Source organism: Alligator mississippiensis, chromosome 4, assembly GCF_030867095.1.
Source record: "Alligator mississippiensis isolate rAllMis1 chromosome 4, rAllMis1, whole genome shotgun sequence".
Classification (NCBI taxonomy): Eukaryota; Metazoa; Chordata; order Crocodylia; family Alligatoridae; genus Alligator; species Alligator mississippiensis.
The window spans coordinates 167617626-167638972 of record NC_081827.1 but is presented as its reverse complement, the minus strand read 5'-3'; the positions used below and the strand labels follow the sequence as shown (position 1 = coordinate 167638972).

Here is a 21347-nt window from a genome sequence, read left to right as displayed (position 1 = left end):
TCCCTCCACAGGACAAGGCACCAGCTGCAGCCCCAGCCACCTGCTAACCGCTACTTCCCATCATACTGCCCCACACCCTGCAGCTCCCTCTGCTGTTGCCTGGACCCCTACCCGCATTCGCTGCCTCTGCTGATTTCCAGGGTCAGGACCTGGGAAGGCATCTAGTCTAAGTGCATTGTTAGCTGGGAGTGGTGCAAAGTGTGTCCTTGCAACTGGGTTTCTGATGGGAAACGGGGCTTAGAGCGGTGATGCGTCTGGCTGAAAAAACGAGCCTTCTGGAAGCCCAGATACTTCCTTCTGGCTAGGAAAAGGAAGCCAAAAGTGTGGCTTCCACTGTGCCCTGTGGGAGCCTTAATCGGTCACCTCCCGGCCCCACATCCGCAGCAACCCTCTCTTCTGGGTGCCCTAAAGCGCATCTCCTATGATGCATTGCAGCTAAGACCCCCCCTTGGGTTTCTCATCAAGGGAAGTGTAGTCCAGCTCAAGAGCCAGGCCAACAGGAGAATGGGGGCATGGCATTCCTGAACTGCAGCTCCCATGATATCCAGGGGGGGCATTTCCATTTCAGTTTTCAGTCAAAAATATTCCAATACAATTTTGGGGGGCCAAATACAACATTTTCCATGGAATTCCTCCCCTCTTCTCTTATGGATGTCCTCAAGAACCAGGTAGCCAGCCTGCTCCTTGTTTTCATGTAGCTGCCTCCTCTAAGAGTGGTCATAATGTACGACCTTGGTGCTGCTCAAATAAGAGCTGTTACCTGGCAGGCTGCCATCTGCTTGCTATATGGTTACAGTGCGGGAAATATGTTGCTCTTGACCTTTTTCCTTCTTTCTGTTCTACACAAGCAAATACACCAGGTTAATGCAGGGAAACATTATTTCCTTGTCTGTGTTTTGTTAAGACTGCCTTTCAATCTACTGGAAATCCCAAACGCTCTGGGCTGCTTTCTGACAAAAAAAAGGCCGGGGATTAATCTGCACTAGTCTGTGGCCAGCGTAGAAACAAAATGAAGCCATTTGTTGACAAGTACAGAGCAAGGGTTTGGAAGACACAGGGTGGGTTTTTGTGCATTTTAATGGGCATTAGCCTATTTTAATGTGCATTAAGAGTCACTTAAAACTCTGCTCTTTAGCTAATGCACATTAAAATGGTCTAATGTGCATTTTCCTAATACCTCATAATGGAGGGCACTTTTACATGTACTCTGGGGGTGGGAGGGAGTCGCTTTAATTAAAGTGCTGCCATGTCTCCTGTATGAGCATCCTTGTGCTTGAAAATGGCAGCAGGGGTGCTTGAACTAAAGCTTGTTTAGTGAACTTTAGTTCAAGTGCCCCTGCCACCATTTTTAAGCACAGGGACTGATACACGAGACACAGGAGGCCGCTGGAGCACAGCAATTGCCACACTCCAGTAGACTTGATTAACTGAGCCTGCTCTGATGTGCTGGAACTCCAGCACATTGGAGCAGCCTCCACACTCATGTATAGACACCTGGAGTACTAGATTTAATGTGCATTAACAAAAGCACGATAATTTACGTGTAATGTGCCCACAGGGTGTCAGAGATAGACGATTGTTTTCTTTCAAATGGTTCCTACTGGCCAGTGAGTCTGAATGTCCATAGGGATGGGAAAAGACAGCTTTATACCTCATATGTGAGGAACGAACAGGCAGATGGGTGAAGACCAATGAAGGATAGAACCTGGGTTAGTGAAGTTCTATCCTAGGAAGGACTGCCTGGGAACAACATCCAGGCTCTGGGATTGGTATGGGGACAAAGAACTTTTGTTGCCAGTCCAAATCTACCTTAGTCAATAGTAACCTAAAGTTGTTATCTGTCTGCTGATGTATGCGAAATAAATCGGGTGGGTTTCAGACCAGTTTCTAGTAGACAGATGGGCCTTGCCACACTGGACGCTTACCAAGTGTTTTATGTAGGTCGTAGTACACATTACCAGAAGTTAGAACATGTGCTCAGTAGTTGCACGGTAATGCTCTTCTACCCCATATGCTTCATAGGCAACTCTGGCAAGCTGGGTCTCTGCTGCTGGTGGTGGGTGGACAGAGGTATGAGGAGCTGAGCCCAGAAGAGCGTGCCACCCTTGCTGCTGGATCCTGGTGGTGCTCCAGTATTGAAGCTGGTTCGAGACTCTGGTGCAGTCCATGGGCTGAGACCCACAATCAGCTGATTGTGGGTCTCAGCCCTATGGCTGCACTGGGAGCTGGTTTGAGTCAATCAGCAGATAGTGGGTTCCAACCTCAGGACCATAAGTTGTTCATATTATCTCCAAGGAGCAGTCAGACAATAGCAGAACATGTTACTTAATATGATCTGGAGATACTCTTCCTGTGAAAAGTCCCAATTTTACTACAATATGTTTGCACTTGGCAAGTGTTTTACTGCTTAAATGCAGATGCTCCCATTTTAAGTGCATTAACACATCCTAAATGTAGTGTGGGACAAGGCCCAGAGGTCTTCAGCACAAGCCGTGTGTGACACAAATGGCACATATTATGTTGGCAGGGTCACCAAGGAAGTCACAGAGAAGAATGGGGCCATTCACACCTCTCAGACCTATTGTCAGAGCTGAGTTGGTTCTCAGACTCTCTGCAGACACAGGCTGATACACCCTTTGGTTCACCATTTTCAAGCTTCTCCTTGAAACCACAGAGGTTGAAAAGTGCTTGCTTTTTGAAAAGGAAGTTGAATTCTGATGAAATCCCTTAGCTCCAGGGTAGAAGGCTGTCAGCAAGGGTCTGTTGTGTTTAATACCTTAATCCAGCCCTGGCCACAGCTGTCATTTATAAGCTGTATGAGAGTAGGTCCAAGTGCTGGGCAGGTCCCCAACTGAATGGTTGTGATGCGCTGAGATCCTCAGAGAGGAAGTAATACATGTTGCTAATCAGAGTCATTATTTAGTACAGAATTAATATTCATAAGTTTGCAAGAAAATAGGATAATGGAGAAGTACAGAGGCAGTGACTCCAGGGGCAGAAGCAGCTAAGAAACCATTGGAAATCTTTTTCTTTTTCCAGGCCAGCGGTCTTAATATGGGAAGAATATATGACGGCAAGGCCCCCTAAGCCTCCAAGCTGAAACGACAACTGCCCTTACATGAGCAGCTTCCTTGGATGTTGGACATAGTGGCTTCGGTGAGTTGGAAGCACTGAGTTTTTTCCCAGTGGGCTCTGGGGCCACTGTTCCATCTGCCAGCCCTGCAGGCTTCCTGAGAGCTGCTCCAGTCTGGCTAGCACAGCATGGCTCAGGCCCATGCTGCTGCTTGCTGAGAGGCTCAGTTTGATTTGACTTTATCAGTAAGCAGAGTTCAGCAGTCAAACAAGGCAGCTGCTGGAGACTCCATGGGGGAAAATGCACGGTAATAAGGCAGGGGAGTCATGCGGTGCACTGAGCTATGCACACACATCCTTACAGAAATCTGTGTGTTCACATGAACAAACCAAGCCATTCATACATATATGCATGCTCCCAGAGATAACAAGTTATGCTCATACATGCATACATACATGAACATTGAGCAATGCATGCATATATGCACACAAAGCTCTATAGACAGCTGGTGCTATGGTATCTACAAGATCTTCTGCCTGGCTTGAGACTAATCTGGCTAACTACCCAACTGCTCATGGATGATATGTGCTCACATACATAATGAACTACATGCATACATAGATGTATGAGCATACACATACATGTGCACAGTTACACATGCACACAAGCATTTACACACATGGATCTGTGTGCTCACACACTGAATTCTTCATGCACACATATATGTATACACATGGACTAAGCTCTGAATGCACTTGTACACACTACTTTATTGAGCTATGCACATGGTCATGCACAGGTGCAAAAGTGCATGCATGCACTGAATTATACATACACACAGGCACACGCTCACAGTGACCTATGTGGTTCTGCATGTGTGTGTGCATATGTGCTTGCATGCACGCACACACACAATACACAGAGCTGTAGCTGTATACAGGTCCTCATGCACGCACACCCAGGCCAGCCCTTACCGACGCACATGCACAAACAACCCCCCTGGCTCCTTGATAAAGCTGGCATCCATCAAGCGATTGTTTCCACTGAGTGTGTGTGTAGCCTAAGGCTCAGGCTGACCCCTTGGTCACTGCCACACATCATGCCGAAGTGACGTTGATTGCCCTGCTGCAATTGGATCTGTCTCCATGATAAATGAGGCCAGGCAGCCCCCTCCTTCCATCTGCGCAGCACCATGTGTTCAGCCCCTAGGTGGCCGGAGCCTTTTCACCTGTCAGAGGGGGAGACCAGACAGCACCTAGGACAGACACCAGCAGCACTGAGAGGGCTTTCAGGAAGGGCTGGTAGCAGTGGGGGGTTCTTAAAAGGGCCCAGACATAAGGACTTTCTCCCTGAAGCTGGTCCTGGAAAACGGGGTTGGAACCATGCAGCACCATGTAGGGGAGACCCCAGAGACTCCCACCTGCTCCACGTTTCCCCAGAACGAGCCCTCAGGCAGAGACATTTTGGCATCACCTTGGGACAAGATTCACATGAGCTTCCCACCTGGTAGAGCCCATGGGAACTTCAACTCCCAGTCTCTGCTCTGAAGAGAAGGGACATGCCCTGGGGGCCACTTCCTGTGATTCCTGTGTCAAGAAGCACAGTGAAGAGTTCACTACTGCCCAGATGCTCCCAATGGCGTAGTGAAAGTTCCTTGTAGGAGGGGAGACTCAGCAGCAGCTAGGCAGGTTTACCCAGCCAGAGGAGTCTCATATCAACCTAATGCAGCTTCTTCACTACTCCCTTCCTCTTTTTTTCTGTGTGCACTCTCTGTCCAGCACCTCCTGCCCCCGCGCCTGTTCTGGTTCATGGCCCTTTGCCTCATCGCCTTGGGCTGACGAATTGCCTCCAGATGCCTTGTCTGCATTCCACATGAATGATCCCAGCCAAGGTTTACCTGGAACAGATCAACCTCCCCCTGAACCCCACCTGCCCCTCATGACTCCCGTGGTATGGAAGAGGGGCAGTGTTAGCTGTTTACACCTCCTCCTCCAATTGCCCAGTCTGGCTGTTTCTGCCACCTTGGGCCCTTGTCTATTCTCTGAGCATGAACATGGCTCACTCTGTTCCTTGTCCCGTTGGTCTCAAGGCCCCAGCTTCAGGACTTGTCTCTCTTGTCCATCCTTGCCCCTTTGGGAACAGGGTGGAAGGCAGCATTTGCCTTTGCTGAGACAGATTTTGTATGGACATCTAGGGCAAAGGTACACAAACCCTGGGATGAGTGCCAGAACACGGCATGCAAAGGCATTTTGCTTGGCACATGTACCTTGGGACTGAAGGGGCTGGGGCTGCACTACCATTACAAGGATTGGGCCCCTCATGGCTCCCCCACCATCTGCCCCTGGCATGCAAACATCTTACAAGCATAGGTTGCATGTGTTTTTGGCACTCTGTCCAAAAATGCTGCCAATCTCTGCTCTAGGGCCTTTCCTTTTCCTATCCTACATAACTAGGGAAACAGTGCCGCCTAGTGCCTAAAGCAGGGACTCAGGACTCCTGGGTTCTCTTCCTGGCCCTGACACTGATCTGCTGGGTGGTATCAAACACATCTGTCTCCTTGGTCTGGACTTCCATTTCCCCATTTGCATAATACGGCTGATCATACGTACCTATACCTTGTAGGTATGGGGAGCGGGGTCTAATTCATTCTTCATTAAAGTGTGAACCTTCTTTTGTGGGAAGCAACAGAAGATAAGAAAGTCATTTTGTCCCCAGGCCTTCTCAGTGCATTGACAGCTGGGCCCAGTGTCAGAGCAGGAGCGTCAGGGGCTGAAAGTTGTGCTGTGTGCAATTGGGCCACCATGATTTACAAGCAGCTCCCAGATTTAGCCAACTGAGGTGAAATGACTTGTAAAGTCACCCCAGCAAGTTGGTGGGAAAAAACCCAGGAGTCCTGGCTACCTGCTGCCCTTCTATGATAGCTGCACTGCATTGCCTCTGGTCCACCTCACAACCTGCGTCAGAGCCTGAGGCAGGGGAATGGCTGACATATACAGTGACCAAAGGAAATACTATTTTACGCAACATCTAATTAACCCATTGAACCAGCTGCTGTACGGTGGTGGGATGAATGGGTAGGTAGGGTGCTACTGAGGTCCTGCCTCTGTGGTGATGTTCTATCTAAGTAACAGTAGTTAATTCACCTTCAGGTGCCTGGCAACCACAAGCAACCTGCTGTCGCACCACATCTTCTGTTGTCTTTGGTCTCCGGAGGTAATCCTCCATGGAACAGGATGAACGCCACTTTGTAGTGAGTCATTTTGCTTTAAGGTTCCTGTGGATGCATTCCTAGCCACATAGCTTCTGGCAGTCCTCCAGTTACTATCCCAGGCTGCATTGCTTCACGCCTGAATCGGCTTGTCATTACACTTGTGTGCTTTCTACTGCTCATGCTGGGTAGATACCACCTCTCCATGCAAGAGCTGGCAGGTAGCCAAGAATGCCCTTTTTGATACCAGATAGTAATGAGTTTGGATACCTGGTAGAAAATATCCATGCCAGCAGCCATGGACCAGAAGCATGTGCCACTTCTACGTGGATCACTGCAGAAGGCCTGGACTTGACTGCTCTCTTTGGAGACCTGTGTGTCCATCCCCAGCTGGAGAAGGGCCATGGGAGTGTAAGCATTATATATATCACTGGGGGCCAGCCTTTTGGGCAGGCATGCCACCAGGTAAGCCCCTCAGTGTCCCCAAGTGCCACCGTGATCCCCTTCCCCTGCCTGATCTGTCGCTTTGCTTTCTGCTCTCTGCTCTGTACTCCTTGTCCAACCTGGTTCTCTGCTTTCTGTTCCCTACCCTATGCTCCCTTCCTGATCTGTTGCTCTGCTTTCTAATCATTGCTTTCCCTATTGCTATGCTCTCTGCTTCACCCCCACTGTGCCACTTGTGGCATGCGTGCCACAGGTTGGCCACCCCAATCTTGCTGCTGGAGCAAATGAAGAAGGGGAACCACTCTTGAAATTAATCCCAATATTGAGCTTCAGTGGGAGGACAGAGGACCAGAGCAGACCTCTGGGGATGTTCCCACTGCCAGCCGGATAAGGCACTGACTCACATTTCTGCAAATGATGCCAACCTCCCACACCCCAGAACATCATAGTGGATAGTTACCTTGAAAGGACCTGAGACAGGAAGGAAGACTCACAAAACACCGTGGCAGGTATTCAAAGACCCACCACAAGCTCCATTAACCCCACATTTACCATGGGAGATGTATCACAGCAGCAGATCTGGACATGATATAAATCCCATATGGATAGCCATTCAGAAACCAATGTGAAGAAGAGCTCCACCAGCCATCAGCCTAAAACTGCTGAGGAAGAGAGCATTTCCAAGAAGCATTATGTGCAGTATGTGTCACAATACAATCACAAAGGCAGATATAAAGTCATTTTCCTGGGAATGGCCTACCACCCCACCAGGTTTGGAAGAGCTACAAGTCTAAGGGCATTTACTTCCATAATTCCATGCATCCAAGCTAGACACTTTAAAGTTGTCTTTCTTATGCCATCAGCCCGACTTGTGATCTCCAGCCCTCCCTGAGCTACTTCCTGGTCTCTCCTCTCTTCCTTCCATCTCCCACCACTGCCCCCTGCACACCCAACTATCTGCTCAAAGTAATGGCACCATGGGGTTTAAATTATCATAGGCACTAGTTGGCAAGCCTGTTTATTTTACAGGTTGACACAGGAAACAAAAGTAAAGGTACATTGGCTCACAGTATCCTAGTGCAGGGGTTGTCAACTGGGGGTACGCATACCCCTAGGGATACTTGGAAAGGTGCTGGGGGGTACACACAGGTGGGCAAAGGCAGAGTGCCACCATCCACCATCCCACGCTGCCACCTCCCAGGAACAGGGCCGGCGGGGAGGGGGAGGTGGGGGGCATGAGCAGCGTCTTCCCTTTGTGGGCCACACAGGCACCACCTGGCCAGCTGGACTTGGGGTGCGGGGGGTGCCCTTCACACAGCAGTGGCTGCCACCATCCCCCATCCCACACTGCCACGTGTAAGTCCCTCCCCTGCTCCATGTCTGGCCACCACCACCAGAAGGGGTACACTCCTTAAAAAGGTTGAAAACCCCTGTCCTAATGCACTCAGCTTTTAGTAAAGTTGAGATTTCCTGCTGAAATAGCTGAAAGCAGACTATAGCAATGCTCCCAAATGCACAGACTGTCTAAGATATTACAAAGCAGTATTCTTGTGAACACCTAGTAGGGAATTTTATGCAGTTTTGCAGTGCACTGTATGCTGTTCTGTAGGCACCACAGAGATGGGGCCCTGTGGTGGCATGTACACCGCAAGAAAAAGCCACTATCTCAGGCCTGCTGATATAGCTTCTACTGCTGCACCAGCGTGAAGGACACCATCTTGGTCACCTGCAGAACTGCCTGCCTTCTCTGGTTGTTCACTGCCTTTTTAAACAAAACCCTTCTATATGTCTTATGGACTTGCTTGAGGGTAACATCCTCCAGTGTAAAGGCAACCTGATGTACAGGCAATTACTAGCCTGCATATTGATGCAGACCCTCTACTCACCCAGTAGCCTCTCATCCATCATAACCAACACAGCCATCCAATCACCCCGCCTACCTACAGGCAACGTTCCCTCTAAGCTGTGTGGTGTGTGCACCCGCACAGGCACACTCAAGTCATGCTGCCAGGTATGCCTGTGTAGCCACACATGCTGCACAGCTTAGAGGGAACGCTGGCTACAGGGAGAAACAATTTGGGAAACATATTATCATCTTGAAGGGAATCCCAGAGGGAGGAGAAGCTAGAAATGGCATTCCAAAATGTCAGGGAAAGAAAAAGCATTGCCATTGATTGCATGGAGACCAGAAACAGGATGATATGGACTGACAGACTGCCTTCACTGCAACAGAGAGCCTTGAAGGCAAGGTTCTGCAGGGAGCATTTCCTGGAACGTTCTCAAAAGATCAAAAGGGAGCACATGGCCATAGAGAGGGCCATGACTCAGTCAGGGCAGAGGCAAACCACTATAATGGAGCACCACTAGTTAGAAAGGTCAGGTGGTGCACCCCACCATCCAGTGTCCTGCATGCTGTACAGAACACACCATGCTGGCACCACTACAATTCCAGCCCTTCCCCTGGTGCTCACCCCCACAGGAGACACAGAAGAATGCATCACCTGAAGGGGTCTAGCCATGCCTTGGTACCCCTGGTCTGAAGTCTGTGACCCACCCTTATCTCCATTTTTATTCATGAGACCAGGTGTCATCTGTGTCTTGCACTGAACTCACTATATTGATTTGGGTAGAACTTGGCTGTCAAGTTTCACTGGGGTACAGCTCATCCCCTAGTGCTCTCCATTCTTAATAAGCAACCAAACCACATTTCCTGAGTTGCAACACATTTCTCCCCCACAGCTACCCCTTGGCTTCCGAGAAGACACACAATGCATCCAGGACCTTGTTGCCTTGACCACTGGGGGAATTTTGCAGAGCCTGGCTATAATGTTCAGAAAGTGTCTCCATGAGATGCAGCAATGGGCCCTCCCCCATTGCAGCCTCTGCCTTTCTCCTGTGATGTCTCTCAGAGATGTTGCACGCATCTCACACAAGGTGCATGAGGAGACACCTCTAGCTTTTTTTATAAACTGCTGCCACCCATCTGGCAAATGCACCCACCCCTGACATACTGCAACTAACTGGGGGGGGTTAAACTTGTTTCTCTCTTCCAAGTGTTCTGAAAAATGCTTTATAAGCCAGGAATGCAGAGAATAATAGGTTTTCCAAGTATGACAGGAGGGATTATAAGTCCTTTAATGTCTGCAGAGGTCCGGGGAAAACATTCCCTTACTCATTCCAGCAAACAGGCCTGAGTTTCTAAGTGGCTTGGCATTCTGGACCTCCCCATGCTAACTGCTATTAGTATCATTACCTAAGAGCTAATGCCAAGTGGTGAAGAGCTCAGTTCAAAACCAGTCAAGGGATCTGAGATCCAGACATGAGCCTGGCAGGGAGCTGCAACACAGGTAACCTAGACAGGCCTCATCACCTCCTGAGCTACTGAAGAGCAGATTTGCTCTAGCTGGTGAGGAGATTTTGCTGCGGGTTTGGGCCCTTCTTTCCTTGTCTGTGAGAGCCACTTGGAATAGCTAGCTGGATGAAAAGCAGAAGCTGAGCTTTGAGTGGAAGGGAAATCATTCAGATCAGCAAGGCTAAAGGCCAGATTGTGCTCTTACAGTGAGTCAGATACACATGTACTTTAATGCACATTAGTCTATTTTAATGTGCATTAAAGCATCAAAACACATGCTTTTTCACTAATGAACATTAAAATAAGCTAATGAGCATTTTTCTAGAACTTCACAATGGAGGTACTAGATTTAATGTGCATTACCTACAGCACATTAATGAATGTGTAGACAAGCCCACTGACACAGACACTGAAAGAGTAGGTGGGAGGTAACTGCAAGGATACGGAGAGAATTCCAGAAGATCTTCCATACCAGGAGAAATTAAATAAGCGACTCAGAGAAAAGACACATGGAGATGGGATATGATAGAGGTCTATAGAATCATGAATGATGTGGAGAAAGTACACAGGGATTTACTGCTTATCATCTTTCACAATGTCAGAACTAGGGGGCATACAGTGAAATTATTGGGAAGCAGGTTCAAAACTAACTGGAGGAAGTTCTTTTTCACACAGGGTGGAATTAATTTGTGAAACGTGTTGCCACAAGATAGTGCAGAAGCTGACAATTTAACCAAATTCAAAAGGGGACTGGGGATGGGTCCATCAGGGAGTATTAGACATGACAGTGAGAGGTGCAATCTTCAAATTAGGATTTCCTAAGCATTTGCATGCAGGAAACTGCAAGGGGAGAGTGGCAGGGGATTGATCAGTCTGGATAGGCCCTGCATAAATGCTTCCTCCCATTTAGCATCCGCTTTCTACCACTGAGGGACAGAAGAATACTGAACTAGATGGACTTATGGACTGCCCTAAGTATGACAGCTCTTCTGTTCTTATGCTTTTAGCTTGTGCCCATAGGAAGGCAGGTGTATTTTCTGCATGAAGGGACCAGAAATCCTAGGATATGCAGTTGTGAGCAGCTGAGCAAGCTGGGAAACAGAGCAGCAATGGAGCTCAGATCTGAGCCAGGCACATGTGCATTCAGGGAAAGCTGAAGAGAAAAGGAGTGATAAAGAAAATCCCTGGGAGAGATGCAAAGAAAAGGGAACCGGTCTGGCAACCAGTTGAGCCAGAGTCTAGTTTCGACTAATCCTTTAGAAAGAAAGAAAAGCGAGAATACAATCTCCTGCCAGGCAAACAGTGCTCAGGGTTTTAACCCTTCTCTGCCCTAGTGTCAAGCTGTCTAGCCATGCTGAGAACCCTTGGGGCAATGCCTCAACCCATGGGACTCCGAGAGAGCCCTCCAGGCTAAACTACCCTGGGAATCCAGCCCTGCAGAGACATCTGGGGTGAAACTCCAGGGAAGTGCCCTTGAAAGTAAGCTCTACTAGCAAGCCAGCCCTGGAAAAGCCCCCTTCTACCTACCTCCCCCCGCCCCCCAACCTCCTCCCACCAGTCCCAGGTGACAAGCAACCTGAGCTACCTTGAGGAAGCAAGTGGCAGCAGCAGCCCTGATCAGGTTTCTTCAGTTATGAATATTCAGAGCTCCCCTGGCCCAGCCTCTGCTACTGTTTACTTAGGCAGGAGTGGCTAGATCTCCGGTTAACCTTGACACAGAGCAAAAGGCAACAACAGGTACACAGCACCTATGCACCTGCCTCCTCATGCACCTGAGCCGTGAGAGCCGCTACCCCTTCCTTCCCCCAGCACAGGAGCTCAGCCACACAGCCTGTCTGTTGCTGCTAGTGGCCCAGAGCCATCACCTCTCATTGCTCCTGCTGGGGCAGCTCCCCAGGCTGACGGCTCCCCAGGAGACCTGAATGCACCCAGCCAAGGACTGAAGGGAGGTCTTTGAAGAAGCAGGTAGGCTGGGTAGGGGTGTCTGAGGGGAAAGGAAAAGGGAACTCAAGATGTCATGCCCCCGCACCTCCATGAATATTTCATTAATCGGTGCTCCCATGGAAGGGCCAGATCTGGTGTTGAGTGCCTTCAGCTCCACACAGGTTCTTAACACCTCTGCAGACTGGGTATAAAGTTGGCTTCAGGAGGAGGAGGGGAGCTCTTTCTAACCAGTCAGACCAGGCCATGCTGATCTGCGGGGATCTGGACAGCTGGCACAGGGTCAGGAATGAGATGTGGAGCCTTTCATTGCAACAGGGTCCTTTCATACTTAGCTCATGGTGGCAGTGACTGAAAGCCACTACTAGTCATGCACAGGGAATGAGCATGGGGGTCCCAGACCATATCTGCACAGTGGGCATTTCAATGAGACTCTTAATTTCAGTCCCAGCAGAGGCCAATAAATCTATGGGCTGCAGAGTCTCAGATCCTTTTTCAGCCCTAGAGAGGGAGGGAGAGTTGCAGGGGAGGACTTCCTCTGGCACTATCTTGACCAGCTGGCATATGAAGGACTTGGTTTGCAGAACCATCAGCTCAGCCCTTTGCACATGAAACTCCTCCTAGCAAAGGACCAGCCTTCCCCAGGGCCATATATGGCTGATTATTTTAACAGCCCTCCAGACCTTGACTAAAGCTGCTAAAGACACCTGCTAATGTCTTTTTGCCAATCTGAGGGGCAGAATTCCCCATTGCTGCTTCTGGTCTATTGTGGTTAATGGAGAGTACACAGAGTTTGCTCCATATAAAACAGGGTTTGAGAGTAACCCTTGGCACATAAGTGGTGAAATGAATGCAGAAAGGGGGTGGGGGGCGGGGAGGAGAAGCTGGATATTGCCAGCCTCTGAAGGGCTACATTGGCTTTGCCCTGTCACATGCAAGCAGTGGTTACAAACAGTACTGGGCTTCCTTCCCCTCTCTTCTGTCAATGACACTCAGCAAAGTGACCCAACAGCTGGATGTGTTACAGGGACTCCAAGCATGAGAATGGCTGCCCTGTGTAGCACAAAGCCCATTTACTGTGCAGGTTTTGGAGCAGCCAGTGGCAGCAGTTCAGGGGGCTGTGAGTTGATGGGGCTGGAGATAGGAGGGAGAGGAAATCCATGTCACAGGACACCAGGGGGGCTGTGTGTCACCTGCAGAACAAACACTCCCCTCTCCAGGCATTGAATGTTATATGCTCTGATGTTGAATGTTTAGGTTGGGGTCTTCTGGGGGGACATTCCACACTGAAAACCACCCCATGGCAAGAGGCACTGAACCCTGCTCAGCCCCTGGCAGGTCCCTGCTATTCAGCCTGAGCCATCAATGTTTAACCCACTGAAATATTTGGCGGACTTGGCCCAAGGTTGCGGCAGTTTCTCACGGGATGAGCCCTCATCCCCCTCCCTCCTCACCACTGCCAGAGACACCTTCTCTGAGGCTGAAATCTCTGCCACCAGCTAGAGGGGCTGCTGATCTCTGGGACCCTACATTGCCTTTCCTCACTGGCAGGTAACAGGGTTGGAGAAGGGAGAATGCGAGGCCTGCAGCTGTGGGCGTGGGGTTGGGGAAGGGGTTGGACCATTTCACACACTCTGTGCTCCAGGAAGGAGGCAAAGGGACAGCCATGCAGGGAGTCTAGTAACCTCCTTGACTGTCCCAGCTCTTTTCTTCTCTCTCACAGAATGTTTTCTCGGGGGCCTGGGTTTGGCTGGGTCTGTGACCCCAGAAAGATCACACTAGGTTTTAGGGCCAGGAAAGGATTTTAACTGTGATTTGACTCTTGTGCTCATTTTCTATGTGTTTTTACAGTGCAGGCATACAACTACACACATGCACCTGAACAGACATGTACCCAGGTGTATATGTTCTTGTGTGTACAGCTCCTTGTTTGTACCCAGACCACATCAGCACAATGGGATCTCTGTATATGCATGTGTTTGTGTAGCTCTGAGTGCATGTCTGGAGTTATGCCCGCCTGCATAAGTTCACATGAGCATCTGTGAGTACATGTGCTTGGGTAGACTAGTAGCAGTTTGGTATCTCAGGCCTGAGTATACATTGAGCAGCTCTGGCAAGGGTGTACTTGGAGCAGTTCTGCATAATAGAGTAGGATGGATGCTGGGCATACCCCATGCGGCTCTCCAGATTGGCCCCTGAGAATGTAAATATGGACAAGCCAGAAAGGGGCATAGAAGAAAGTGGCCCTGTGCTGCAGAGGGGACTCTGTTGTTGTCGAGGACTGCACTTGAAACCATCCAAGGGGGCTAACCTGATGCCTCATGCAGAGGACCCTAGTTTGGAGTTATTGATAGCAATCCCTCCCCTTCTAATAGTTGTGCCCCTCCTCCCAAACAATGATGCAACTTCCCAGGCAGCCAGCTCTTCATCCAGGAGTCTCCGAAGTTCCCCAGCAGATCCAGGGAATTTCTACCCTACAAGTCTCACATGCTAGATATCTGTATAACACACTGCCCATCTTGGACTCCGCTTCTAATGGCACAATGCTGGGATTAACCCCTGGGCAGCTGTGAAACTGTCAGGTCAAACTTCTGCTCCAAATTACACGAAGACAATTGCACAAAAGTACCTGGGACGAAAGCAAAGAATCCCTCTGGCTTCACTGCAGTGCAGCTGAGAGCAGAATCTTGGGCACAGCCCCTAACATCAAGCATCTGTTAGCTGCTGGGTCTCTTGCAGGGTGCTGGAGTACAGGCTCAGTGACCCAAGTACCATATCAAATAATCACAATTTCATATAGTATCTGCAGCAGTGGGATTAATCAGGGAAGATCATGCAGGAGGCCAGATCCTCTTCCTCCTGCCTCACCCCTATTTCACCAAATGGTCTGCTTTGCTTTACTGCTGGACAGAGACCAGATCCAGGGAAGACCTCCCAGCTGCACCCTCACTAGGTTTTCCTTGTTCCTTCCAGATAAGTACTGAAGGTTGGTGCAACCTGCTGGTGAGTGTTATATATGCTCTTTACTGCCAATTCAGAGAACTAGAATTACTATAGCTGCCAGCTATGAACTTTGGTTCAATATAGAATAACTCAGGTCTAGCTATGGAGGTCCCAGGTGCAGGCCCCTGAGTATCAGCTAGAAAGGTGTTCAACACACTTGCAAGAGCCCTACTGCTTCTATATATCAGGCAGTACCGAGTGTCAGGAGATGTATTTCCATACAGGAGCTGTCATCAGGGACAGCCTCCTCGACCCTGCCACTTCCTCAGTCCCTGCTGCCACCCTGACTACAAAGTGACTGCACCGTGCTCTAGAAGCTGCTGGAGGGAGCGATCAAAGGGTGAGATACGCCCTCAGCAAACACCCAGCTGGGCTCATGCTGGAGGCTGTTGCCATCCATGAGGGGTGGCTGAAAGCCAAAGCTTAAATCTGTACTGATTAGCACTATTAGATCAACAGCATTGGCTGAAATGGACCAAGGCGCCAGAAGCTTCTGAGTTATGCTCCTGGCTCTGCGGCTGGCTCTCTGTGACCTTGGGTAAAACCACTCCTCTGTGCCTCAGTCTCCCCAGTTGTAAAATGGGCAGAAGCAGGAAGTGGCACATATTGACTCTAGTTCAGCTTCCAAAGCAAACAGTTTTGCCTTCAGACTTCAGCACTGAGCCTGTCACATGGCATGGCTAAATTACCTTGAGCTCAAGGTATGTATAAGGACTACAGGCCAATCCAGCCCAGTATCCTGTTTCTCATAGTGGCAGAAAGCAGATGCTGCAGGAAAGAGTGTACATGCAGGACCTAACCAGACTGATTTGCCACTGCCCTGCTCTACCTATAACTTCTAGCATTCAGAGTCCTAGGAAGTCCTAGTTCTGAAGCTGCAGCTCTATCATGTTTAATAGGTACCAGTGGATCTCTCCTCCCATGAATTTGTCAAATCCCTTTTGAATCTGCTTAAATTATCAGCCTCCATAACAACCTGTGGGAATTCGTTCTACCACAACACACTTCATAGTTAAATATGGCCATTAAACATACTCTCATTATTTCATCCTGTACAGATACAGGATACAAATTGGCCTCTAAGCCACAGAGAACTTACAGTCCAGTGAAGAGAAGATGTAACAAGGGAGAATAACAAAGCATAGGGCTGGGAAGAGAGTAGAGGGAAATCACAGGAAGAACATGCCCTGATAAGGGCAGGATATGGGCAAAGCTAAATGACTGAAGTCAGTTATTTCAATTAATAGCATCTGTATTATAGTAGTAGCTAAATGCCACAGCTGGGATCAGTGAGGTTTTGCGCACAGACTCAAAGCAAGAGGCTAGTGCTGATCTGAAGAACCTGGCAAGCTCAGCAACCCAGACAAATACTGGGAGGGAAACCAGGAGCATGGCTATGACAGATCATTGGCAGAGCAAAGAAAAAAAGCCCCTTGGCTCTCTCAGATCCTGGGCACAGTGCTCTAGGCACCTGTCAATAAATATTTCTTACCAGCTCAGCATCGTCACCCTGCACTGTGATGACAGGTCATTATGCTACAATGCATTGCCATGCTGCACTAAGATGAGGCAACCCAATGACAAACAGGAGAAAGTGACTGTGATGGAGTCAGAGGTTCTTTGCCCTCGGTCTCATGAGAAGCCTTGAAAAGCTGTATCTGGGTTCTGAGATATAATCTGTCCACAGTGCAAAACACTGTAGTAGCTCCTTCAAAGCATTTGAGGACTGGCAAATGGACTCTGCACAAACACAACACAGGGAATAGTGTAGCACTGCAAAAAAGTGCCTACAGGTTATAGTGAATCAAAAGTTGAATAGGAGTCAACAGTATGCTATTGTTGAGAGGAAATAATATTATACTGGGCAACATCAGCAGGAGAGTCACATGCAAGTCATGGGAAGCAATTCATGCACTGTATTAGGCACTGGTGAGGCCTCACCTGCAGTACTGTGTCCAGTTTGGGACACTGCACTGCAACAAAGACGTGGACAAATTAAAAAGGGTCTAAAGCAGAGCAACAAAAATGATAAGAGGGCTAGAAAATAAAACGCGAGGAAAAGCTGGAAGAACTGGGTTTAGCGAAAACAGAGGAGGGATTTGATAACAAGTCTTCAACTAGTAATTGACTGTCCTCTGCGTCTGCAGGGGACAGGACAAGAAGTAATGGACTTAAATTGCAACAAGAGAGATTTAGGTTAGATATGAAGTAGCACATTCTAACTGTGGGGGAGGTTTAGCACTAGCGCAGATTCCCTGGAGAGGCTATTGGAGTCTGTCATTGCAAGCTTTTCAGTGCAGGTTAAACAAACACTTAGCCGGGATGGTTTAGACAGGGCTGGTCCTGCCTTGAAAAGGGGTTGGACTGGATGACCTCCTGAGGGACCTGCCAGCCTTACTTTTCTACAAGTCTATGAAACAGCTGCTCTCTGAAACACACTTACAGCAGCCTTGGGAGATTAAATTCCATCAGTCTCTGGTGGCATTTGGAACAGGTTCAGTCTTTGGGAAGAGAGAGAATGGTGCCTCTAGGTCAATACATAGATCTCTCAGCAGAAAAAGGGTCTGGAGGGACACTCAGCCAGCCTGGGAAGGGTCAGGCTGACTTATGGTCATGAGGACTGGGGTGGAAAGTGGAAGCAAATCAAATAGCAGGTGTGGTAGTGTAATACAATGGTGCTCAACCTGCAGACTAGGGGCTGCATTTGGCATGTAGAGCTGTGTCATCCAGCCCAGGGAGGTCCACAGGGTCTGAAAATTTGGCAGCGTTGGAGCAGTGGCCCAGAGCACTGCCACTACTTCCCCACCAAAAAACTTCTGGACCTGTGGGGACCCCTGTGAGCTGGATGACATGGCCCTATGTGCTGGATTATGTCAGACCCCACATGCCAACCCTGCGCATGGGATCCGGCCTGCAGACTAACCCCATGCTACTTATCGGGCCCGCAGCACTGGACAGGCTCAGCACCACTAATGTAATATATTAACTGTATATGTGCAAGAAATGCTATTCTCTACAGACTGGTCCCCACAGCGTGTAGGGGATGTACCACTACTCCACTACCTGGATCCATTCCTCCCTTAGCTCCGATGGGAGGGGAGCAGATGGCCTATGGTTTTGGAACTGAAGGTCCCAATTCCAAGCTTGTGAGTGTAAAATTTGCTAGGGCACAAGCAAACCTTAATGATGAAATTTGCTTTGTCTTTAGAAACAAGTTCCATTTGCTACAGCCAGGAGGAGCAAACATGGCTGAGAATAACTACAGCTGGTGGAAGCTGACCTTCCTGCGGAAAAAGAAATCTGCCCCCAAAGTCCTGTATGAGAGCCCAGACATCTATGCCAACGAGAACCAGCAGGAGGGCACACGGGCAGAGGCAGGCGGTGGCAGCGAAACCAACTGTGAATTCAATGCCCGGCTGGAGAAGATTGTGGATAAGAACACAAAGGGCAAACATGTCAAGGTGTCCCACTCAGGGCGCTTCAAAGAGAAGAAGAAGGTGCGATCCACACTGGCAGAAAACCCCAACCTCTATACTGATGGTGACCGAGAGGAGAAGTGAGGCAAGGGAAGACAGCATGGGGGAAAATCAGTGCTGTAAGGCAAGGACCTTTCTAAATCTTAGTCAGCCTAGATGTCAATTTTGTTCCATCTGCAAATGAAGTAATGAGGGGCATGTGCCCACACTATCAATTTCAGACTTTGGTCCTGAAGTGCACTTGAGGAGGAGAAGACTTTATTTTTTTTTTATTTAAAACAAACTAATCATATTTAAAATAAATCCAACTGGGTGATTGTCACAACTGGAGTCACCAGGGTCTCTCTCTGAAACCTGGCAGGTGCAGCTAAGGCTGACAAAACCCAGCAGATCAGAGGCCTCTTGGAAATATCCCCATCCCAACATCAACCTGCCCAGAGAAGCCAGTTAATGCATAGGTGGGGAAGGGGAAAGAGTAGTTTCTCAAATGAGCAGTGTGATTCTCCACTCTGTTCAATGACACCCATGGGAAGAGAACTGAGGGCTGCTGGCAAGCCGTTTTAGGAGGACTTCCCCTTGGGGATTTCCCAGAGAGTTGTCTTTTTTCACTATGACATTTGAAAGGTAAATATAGGGACAGCTGGCAGGTAGGAAAAAGATGGGAAGGGAATCTCAGCCAGGATGATAGCATAATAGCATGTAGATTCCCCGGATAGGGAACCAAGAGAAATATTTGACCTCAAGCAGTTGCCAGATAAACTGCACCACTGTGAATGGACTTGAGACTAGAAGCTAGAAACACAGACAGCAGCCCTTTTTCATGTGAGCTACAGGAGAGTCATGCTTAGCTCTGTTGTCTTTCAGCTGCTAGAAAGTGACCACCGAGCCCTTCTGACTCCTCTCCCAATTCCATTAACAGAAGAAACAGCTGCCACTGGGGTGGGTTAGGAGACTTCAAACCTGGTTTACAGCCCCTGAGAGGCTATTTTTGCTTACTGTTTTTTCTTCATTGTCTGATGGACAAAGCAAAAAACAGCTGGACTCCAATTAAAATGACTCTGAAAAAGAGGAGGCCAGAGTCTCCTGCTTCACATAGGATCCCTGGGAATGAGAACACTTCAGTTCTGTCACCAGCTCTGCTACTGATCCTGCATTCAACTATGGGCAAGTCACTCTCCCTTGCAGTGCTTCAGTTTCCCCCTCTGAGCAAGAAGGGATAGTTTTAGAGTCACCAACCTGGCTGCTAACTTCCAAGTTTTCTTCTGTGGAGGTGAAAAATGTTAGAAACCTTGTTCCCAGCAAGCAAAGTTAAGGTTATTTTTTAACTCCTTTTTCTGCATTTTGCTGCCTCTGCCTGGCTACTGAACATGTAACCTTGCAGTCTGGGTGGACTTTAGCAGAAAAGTTCCTAATAGCTTACCCATCAAGCCATTTCACATACAAAGTGCACATAATTTGTTAAACTTGGTGCGTGGGGAGGAGCTGCTGACGATGTGTAGCTTCCAACAGAGTTGGCAAAAGACACGACATAGAACTCACTCCTTGATCTTCTAGTTGGGCTACTGAAGTGAAGATTCATTGGCCTTGTTCATTTCCAAGAAGCATTTCACTGCTAGTGTCTTAGAGCCCTTGATCTTTGTTCCTTGCTATTTGTTTGTGCTCGCCACCAACATGGAGGGTGGGTTGTTAAAAGGTGAATTTCTTCCTCATGCTGTTGTGGCCAACAGCAGCTCACCAACAGCAGGGCATAGGCCCAGACTGCAGTTCAGTGGGGGATGGGGTAAGTGCTCATACCCTCTGGAGACAAACTGTGTCTGTAGCTGGTAGTTAAGGTTCATTGCTGCAGCTTGGATCGTTCTATTTTTTTTTAAAGACGCGTCTTTTGTAAGTTTGTAAATGTTCTTTGTTAATAAAACAGGACTGGAAACAAAGGGAGTCAGTGTCTGGTCTATGATGACACTCCAGGGCTTGAAACAGAAAGAGGACAGCTCTGCCTGGGAAGACTGAACAACCTAATACCTCCCCTCATTCTTAAACAAGACTTTCCAGCACTGGAAAGGAGGGCAGGCGATCCTGCAGATAAATAAAGGGGAGGGCCCTTTCACCTGCTTGGACAGTAACAAATCTAGCTGTTGAACTTGTGGTGTACTAGATAACTGGAGTGCTATCTTCAGGGGTCTTGGATCACAGAGCCAGCCTAAAACAGGGCACAGGTGGGAATTTTAGTTTAGGAGCTTCACATATAAGCTCATCATTACAGAATGAGGGTGCAATTGTGCAGCTTTCAGATTCCAGTGCCAGCTACTGGAGATACATTTGTGTAGAGAAGGGATGTCAAATTTGCATGAAGCCTTGCAAACTGGATGACTCATGTCTGGGAGCCAGATCCAGCCCATGGGTCATGTTTGACACCCCTGGTGTAGAGGGTCTCCTGATGCCTAGACATACCATGACAAGGTTCCTTGGGTGAATTTGATATCTTTTATTAGACCAACCCAAATAGTTGGAGAATAGTTATTAAGCAAGCTTTTGGGTTCAAAAACCCTTCCTTAGGCTAAGGAAGTTTCAGCAGTTGGTGTGTGCTCTTCCTGGATGGACATACCATTGCAGCCAAGGCAATGCTCATGCAGACACAGCTCTTCAGCTCCATTCCCCATTGCTGGTGCCCACCATAAGCTTTCCCCTGCACATTTTGTAGGGGCAGATGTCAAACCAACTGCCATATCAGACAGGAGGACAAAGGGGAAGAAGGGTGGAGTGGTTGTAACTGAAACAGCCTAGGTGCCTCCTGCTTGAAGAGTGTGATAGCCACACAAACAATTTCACAGGGAAGCTCTAGAGGTTTGTGTT

General features: G+C 48.7%; 1 protein-coding gene across 2 annotated transcripts; it reads left to right on the top strand.

Annotated features, from left to right (window-relative positions):
- The first annotated feature begins 11787 nt into the window (after positions 1-11787).
- On the top strand, positions 11788-20428 carry PRR15L (proline rich 15 like). Of its 2 annotated transcripts, none has more exons than XM_014603582.3 (2): positions 11788-12042; positions 18230-20428. In XM_014603582.3, exon 2 carries the CDS (start codon positions 18267-18269, stop codon positions 18579-18581), a length of 315 nt encoding a protein of 104 aa, XP_014459068.1. In that variant the 5' UTR covers positions 11788-12042; positions 18230-18266; the 3' UTR covers positions 18582-20428. The 2 variants fall into 2 exon arrangements, with proteins under 2 accessions (XP_014459068.1, XP_014459069.2); XM_014603583.3 differs by lacking the exon at positions 11788-12042 and adding an exon at positions 13430-13569.
- Positions 20429-21347: the final 919 nt, after the last annotated feature.